At 46.0% G+C, this 7,331-nt stretch overlaps 1 protein-coding gene across 1 annotated transcript in view; it reads right to left on the reverse strand.

The window, feature by feature from the left end:
• Window positions 1–6,986, reverse strand: part of LOC137324929 (ADAMTS-like protein 2) — a 330,648-nt gene extending 323,662 nt beyond the window's left edge. Inside the window, exons 1-2 of the mRNA XM_067989619.1 lie at window positions 6,928–6,986; window positions 6,009–6,125 (exon numbers count right to left, since the gene is read on the reverse strand). Of these exons, the coding sequence (XP_067845720.1) occupies window positions 6,009–6,125; window positions 6,928–6,986 (176 nt within the window). The remainder of the gene's footprint in view (window positions 1–6,008; window positions 6,126–6,927) is intronic.
• Between the last annotated feature and the right edge of the window lie 345 nt (window positions 6,987–7,331).

Here is a 7,331-nt window from a genome sequence, read left to right on the forward strand (position 1 = left end):
TTGCGCGGTGTCCATTCATCCGTTGTCGCAGTGTCTGCATGGTCTCGCCAATGTACCATGCTCCGGGGCATCCTTTCCTGCAACGTATGAGGTAGACAACGTTGGCCGAGTCGCAGGAGTATGAACCATGTACCTGGTGGGTGGTGTCCTCTCGTGTGATGGTGGTATCCGTGTCGATGATCTGACATGTCTTGCAGAAGTTGCTGTGGCAGGGTTGTGTGGTGTTGTGGACGCTGTCCTCCTGAAAGCTGGGTAATTAGCTGCGAACGATGGTCTGTTTGAGGTTGGGTGGCTGTTTAAAGGCGAGTAGTGGAGGCGTGGGGATGGCCTTAGCGAGATGTTCGTCGTCATCGATGACATGTTGAAGGCTGTGAAGAACATGGCGTAGTTTCTCCTCTCCAGGGAAGTACTGGACGACGAAGGGTACTCTGTTGGTTGTGTCCCGTGTTTGTCTTCTGAGGAGGTCTATGCGATTTTTCGCTGTGGTCCGTCGGAACTGTCGATCGACGAGTCGAGCATCATATCCCGTTCTTACGAGGGTGTCTTTCAGCGTCTGTAGGTGTCCATCGTGTTCCTCCTCGTCTGAGCAAATCCTGTGTATTCGCAGGGCGTGTCCATAGGGGATGGCCTCTTTGACGTGGTTAGGGTGGAAGCTGGAAAAGTGGAGCATCGTGTGGTTGTCCGTGGGCTTGCGGTAGAGTGAGGTGCTGAGGTGCCCGTCTTTGATGGAGATTCGTGTGTCCAAGAATGAAACCGATTCTGAGGAGTAGTCCATGGTGAGTTTGATGGTGGGATGGAACTTGTTGATGTTATCGTGTAGTCTCTTCAGTGATTATTCGCCGAGGGTCCATAGGAAGAAAATGTCGTCGATGTATTTGGGTAAACACACGGAACAGCCATGGGGACCAAATTCGCACCCTAATATGCCAACATTTTCATGCACAAGTTCGAGCACGACTTCTTCACTGCACAAGACCTCCAACCAACACTATACACCAGATACATCGACGACATTTTCTTTCTATGGACCCACGGTGAAGAATCACTGAAGAGACTACACGATAACATCAACAAGTTCCATCCCACCATCAAACTCACCATGGACTACTCCTCAGAATCGGTTTCATTCTTGGACACACGAATCTCCATCAAAGACGGGCACCTCAGCACCTCACTCTACCGCAAGCCCACGGACAACCTCACGATGCTCCACTTTTCCAGCTTCCACCCTAACCACGTCAAAGAGGCCATCCCCTATGGACAGGCCCTGCGAATTCACAGGATTTGCTCAGACGAGGAGGAACGCGATGGACACCTACAGACGCTGAAAGACGCCCTCGTAAGAACGGGATATGACGCTCGACTCGTCGATAGACAGTTCCGACGGGCCACAGCGAAAAATTGCATAGACCTCCTCAGAAGACAAACACGGGACACAACCAACAGAGTACCCTTCGTCGTCCAGTACTTCCCCGGAGCGGAGAAACTACGCCATGTTCTTCGCAGCCTTCAACATGTCATCGATGACGACGAACACCTCGCTAAGGCCATCCCCACGCCTCCACTACTCGCCTTCAAACAGCCACCTAACCTCAAACAGACCATTGTTCGCAGCAAACTACCCAGCTTTCAGGAGAACAGCGTCCATGACACCACACAACCCTGCCACAGCAACCTCTGCAAGACATGCCAGATCATCGACACAGATACCACCATCACACGAGAGGACACCACCCACCAGGTACATGGTTCATACTCCTGCGACTCGGCCAATGTTGTCTACCTCATACGTTGCAGGAAAGGATGCTCTGGAGCATGGTACATCGGCGAGACCATGCAGACACTGCGACAACGGATGAACGGACACCACGCAACAATCGCCAGACAGGAGGGTTCCCTCCCAGTCGGGGAACACTTCAGCAGTCAAGGACATTCAGCCTCCGATCTTCGGGTAAGCGTTCTCCAAGGCGGCCTTCAAGACACACGACAACGCAAAATCGTCGAGCAGAAATTGATAGCCAAGTTCCGCACCCATGAGGACGGCCTCAACCGGGATCTTGGGTTCATTTCACGCTACATGTAATCCCACCAGCGAAAAAAGTTATCTGTTTTTAATACAACTGGTCATTCTCTTTCTTTCTCTGCCTTTCGGATGTTTCTCTCTCTCTCTCTCTCTCTGTCTTTGTGTTCTGACCGTTTATGTATTCAGTAGTCTTGTATGTAATGTTTCTCTGTCTGAACACTATTCAACTCCTTTGATTGTCTTGATAATGGGCAGTTGGAAAGATTATCTGTAATCACCAGGCATTGTTCTCTGACTATATATGCTGTACCTTTATGGAATCCCACACTCACCTGACGAAGGAGGAAGCCTCCGAAAGCTTGTGATTTTAAATAAAGCTGTTGGACTATAACCTGGTGTTGTAAGACTCCTTACATTTGTCCACCCCAGTCCATCACCGGCATCTCCACATCATGCCTTCAAATAGTGCCATGGGAACTTCAGCAACCATCCAAACCAGCAGAACAGGCAGATGAGGTTTGGTCTAATGGATCATCCAAACAATGGCACCTCTGACAATGTTGTACTCCCTAGTACTGCTCTGGAGTATCAGCCTCGATTATGCGTTCAAATAGGGCTGAGCCAAGCTTACACTTATTGCTTGTTCCCCACTTCCTGCACTCCATCTTTGGAGGCTACCCTTCCAGTCAGTACACCCCTGGCCACTGCCAAAATCTCTCTGAAAAAGACCTCACCTTGTTACCTCCCTGCCTTCAGAAGCCTCCTGTAAACTCATCTCTTTGACCAGATCTTGGTTCTCCCTCCCCAAATTTCTTCTCGCTCTCCAGCTCTCTGCCTTGTAAAGCAGTGGGATCTGATGGTTGATGTTAGGAGCATGATGTAAAAGTAACAACAACTTGCATTTATATAGCGCCTTTAACGTCGTAAAACGTCCCAAAGCACTTCACAGGAATGTTATCAGACAAAATTTGATAAGGTCAAAAGTTTGGTCAAAGAGGTAGATTTTAAGGAGCATCTTAGAAGGGGGCGAGAGAGGCAGAGAGGTTTAGATGTTGTGACTTTGGCCTGAAGTGCAATCGTTCTGGAGATTTGAACCGAGGCTTTTGGTGTAGATCTTTATTTTTTTTTTAGCAAATGGTGTTTTTTGCTTTGGGAGGGAGCAATGAATAGAGAATAAAAGTGTTTGGTTTATATTTTTCTTTCCTTAATTTCCTCCTCTCCTAAACCTGTGTTGCTGTATGAATGTCAAGTAAGAAACTGATTTGAGGGCATCACGGCTGAGGCCAGTGAGAATCATGGTCTGGGCTCCGGCCTGAAGAATGACTGCCTGGGTGAGATACCTCAAAGGATGTTCATACCCATGGACCTGCACCCAGCATCAATCAGTGGTTACATGGGAGGGCAAGAGAGGAGGAAGTCGTCGCCCTTACTTTCTGTGGCAAAAGGTCTATCCTTGCTAATTGCTGCCTCAACTCGTGTTTCAGCCTCTCGCACTGAGTCAGAAAGTGGTGGGTTCAAGGCCCACTCCAGAGACTTGAGCACATAATCCAGGCTGACATTTCAGTGTACTTCAGATGACGTAAAACAGCTCATGATACTACTTCGAAAAACAGCAGAGGAGTTCTCCCCTGTATCCTGGCCAATATTTATCCCTCAACCAACACTAGTAAAATCAGATTATCTGGTCATTATCACATTGCTGTTTGTGGGACATGGCTGAGAGCAAATTGGCTGCCGCTTTTTTTCTAAATTACAACAGTGACTACACTTCAAAAAGTACTTCACTGGCTGTAAAGTGCTTTGGGATCCTGAGGTCGTGAAAGGCGCCATACAAATGCAAATTCTTTCTTTTAAAAAACTTATTTTTAACACGGGATGTAGTCCACACGTTTAAGCTTTCATCGGTCAACCGAGTCTCTCCGTCTGAAGGGGTGAGTAGCAGGGACGGGGGGGGGGGGGGGGGCAGTTCCCGCTGACTTTTTGCAGCTTGCATGCTGCTGCTGCTTTTCGACTGGGCTCCCACTTAATGTGGGGACCTCCTTTAAACCGGGGAGATGGAGGGAGAGAGAGAGAGAGGGGATTGCTCTGATGTGTGCGCTCCGCGGCTGTGGGAAAAACCTCAAGAACACAAACCAAAAAAAAACCACCACAGCAAATAATCTCTTAAACATGTTTTTTTTTGTCCAGGGGAATATTTAGCTAATCGTTTCAGTTAATGATGCCCAATTTTGTTTTTTTTTTTGCAAGCAGCCAAGGATTTACAAAGTCTTGCGGCTTTAAGTGCAGTTCATGTTAAAGAAACCTTTGCCGCAATCGGGTTGATCAATCGCCTCTCTCCCTCTCCCTCTCCTAATAGTTGGTCTCTCTCTCCCTCCCTCTCTCTCCCCCCGGGGTTGGCAGCTCACAGGAGCGGCGAGAGACAAAACAAATCCCACGTGATGTACCAGAGCATTAACACGGCCTCGAACCAGGGCCAGATGAAAGTCTTCACGTTTGAAGCGGCGCTTAATGTGCCTCGCCACGTCTAGACAAGCAAAAAGGGGCTGCGAGCTCTTCCCCAGCGGTTCAAGCTGCACACACTGCCCAGCTCACAACCAGCATTTTATAAAAAGCACATTCCCCCCACCCTTTAAAACACACACACACACACCACCTCAATCATTAATCTTTTACATTCAAATTCCCATTTTGTCCTTTTTTAAAAAAAAATAACCCTATTTCATTCCAATCGCTTCACCTCAATCAATTCATCTTTTACATTCAAATTCCCATTTTGTCCTTTTTTAAAAAAAAATAACCTTATTTCATTCCAATCGCTTCACCTCAATCAATTCATCTTTTACATTCAAATTCCCATTTTGTCCTTTTTAAAAAAAAATAACCTTATTTCATTCCAATCGCTTCACCTCAATCAATTCATCTTTTACATTCAAATTCCCATTTTGTCCTTTTTTAAAAAAAAATAACCTTATTTCATTCCAATCGCTTCACCTCAATCAATTCATCTTTTACATTCAAATTCCCATTTTTGTCCTTTTTAAAAAAAAATAACCTTATTTCATTCCAATCGCTTCACCTCAATCAATTCATCTTTTACATTCAAATTCCCATTTTGTCCTTTTTTAAAAAAAAAATAACCTTATTTCATTCCAATCGCTTCACCTCAACACTAAGGGTTCTGCTTATCTTTTAAATTCGAATTCCCATCTTGTGCAACAATCGGATGCATAAACATAAAGCAAACGAGGTGAGAGTCGGAATATCAATAAGCTGTCAGTCGTGTAAGGAAGGGCTGAGGGGGAAATTAAAAGCAACTGTTTGTGCGCGGATTTCATTTCTCGAGGGTAAAGCGCGACTAAACTGGCAGGAGGGCTTTTTTTTAATATATATATATTTTAAGACAGAAAGCTGCTGCCGTTTGTGTGTGTGATGGGAGCCTGCAATTGGAAACAGCGGGGTTAAAAAGGAAACCCATATTAACACACTCTGGAGCACGAAAGCATTTAAGACAGGGTGGTTCAGTTTAACTGGGCATGTCAGTTAGTACAGTGAGACACTGTTATCCAAAGCACATACAATATACATCCAACTCTTGTTTAAAGTGGACAGAGTTTGATTTATACATTTTCGAAAATCTTTTAAATCATTTCTGCCAAAAAAAAAGTTTTATCTCTAACAAATCTGGAAAACATGCAATGTTTTTTTTTAAATTAAGCTAAGCGTTGAACAAACCGACTTGGGGAGTTTATTTTTAAAATCTTTTTTAAAACCTGTTTTAAAATAAAGCAGCGGATCACACTAAGAAACAACTGTTTTCTCACCACCTCACACACACACGTGAGAAGATCTCGCACTAAAAAAACAGCTTTTGTCTTGTGCTGTCCTGTGAAATAAGCTGCTGCTAATGTTCCAACGAGAGAGGGAGAGAAAAAAAAATAGCAGCAAAGCTCACGAGTGCATCGGGAAAGCAAGAAGTAAAACTTACCAGATAGCCGTGAGCATCGACCCGCCACAGAAGGAAAAGCACAGAATAGGTGAAAAGCGCAGCAGACCTGTTGCAGAGAGTCCAATCCCTGGCAGCCATTCTCCAGCACAACTGCATGAGAACACATCAAGGGAGAGGTTTGATTAAACCTGGATGGAGAGCAATTAATGACTTTACAACCTGTGGGTGCAAGCGAGGGGAGCAGATCGCTCCATTTACCCTGATTGACAAGCTAGACTAGCAGTGTGTGTGTGCAAGACCCCAACTGAAAGGGAAAAGACACCCATTCTTTTTCCTCCCAGGGCTCCGAGCTAGCTTTGTGTGTGTATGTGTGTGCGCGCTTTACTGCACATTCTTCTGAACTTTTTTTTTCTCTCTTCTCTCCACCCCCTTTCTCAAAGCGACACAAGTCAAGAGGGGAGCAGTCGACCTGAACAAGCATTCAGCCTTGTCCACGTTAGTGGCTACAGTCAGTCAGTCACTCAGCAAGTCCACAAGGGGCTGAGACTAGGAGCCATCTCCTTGAGCCTGCCTGCCTTTGAAGCCTGCGCAGCAGGTTAAAAGAGGAATCGTTTCCTCTTTAATACCAGACGTTAAGGAGAATAGACAGGATCCCCTGTTTTTTTTTCCCCCTGTGTGGAGACAACCTGATTATTCAAAGCTAGCAGAAATGAAAGCCACATGGCATGTCTCTTTAAATAGTCCTCCCCTCCCCCCTCCCCACACACACCCACAGATTCTTCATACCGTTTCTTCAAACTAAAACCTGAAAAGTACTGTATGTGATGCAGTAAGTGAAAATAAGAGCAGACCAGTGTTTATTCCAGAAGTGTTGGATTAACCTAAACAAAATGTTGGGGAGGTGTAAATCTTCGGTTTTACAGTGCCTTTATTTTAAACCCCTCCATTTTTCCCCCACCCCATTCGGAAGGCGCTGCCGGGCACAATTCTACTGCTGCCGGCTGCCCTCCGGTACATCGTCCAAGAGACTCCAGAGACCTGAGCACATAATCCAGGCTGGCGCTCCAGTGCGGCACTGTCGGAGGTGCCTTCTTTCGGGTGAGACATTAAACTGAGGCCCTTCTCAGGTGGATGTAAAAGATCCCATTGCACTATTTGAAGAAGAGCAGGGGAGTTCCCCTGGTGCCCTGACCAATATTTATTCCTCGATCGATATCACTAAAAACAGATTATCTGCTCGTTATGCCATTGCTGTTTGTGGGATCTTGCTGTGCGCAAATTGGCTGCCGCGTTTCCTACATTACAACAGTGGCTACACTTCAAAAAGTACTTCATTGGCTGTAAAGCGCTTTGGAAGGTCCT

The sequence above is a fragment of the Heptranchias perlo genome, chromosome 9 (assembly GCF_035084215.1).
Source record: "Heptranchias perlo isolate sHepPer1 chromosome 9, sHepPer1.hap1, whole genome shotgun sequence".
Classification (NCBI taxonomy): Eukaryota; Metazoa; Chordata; class Chondrichthyes; order Hexanchiformes; family Hexanchidae; genus Heptranchias; species Heptranchias perlo.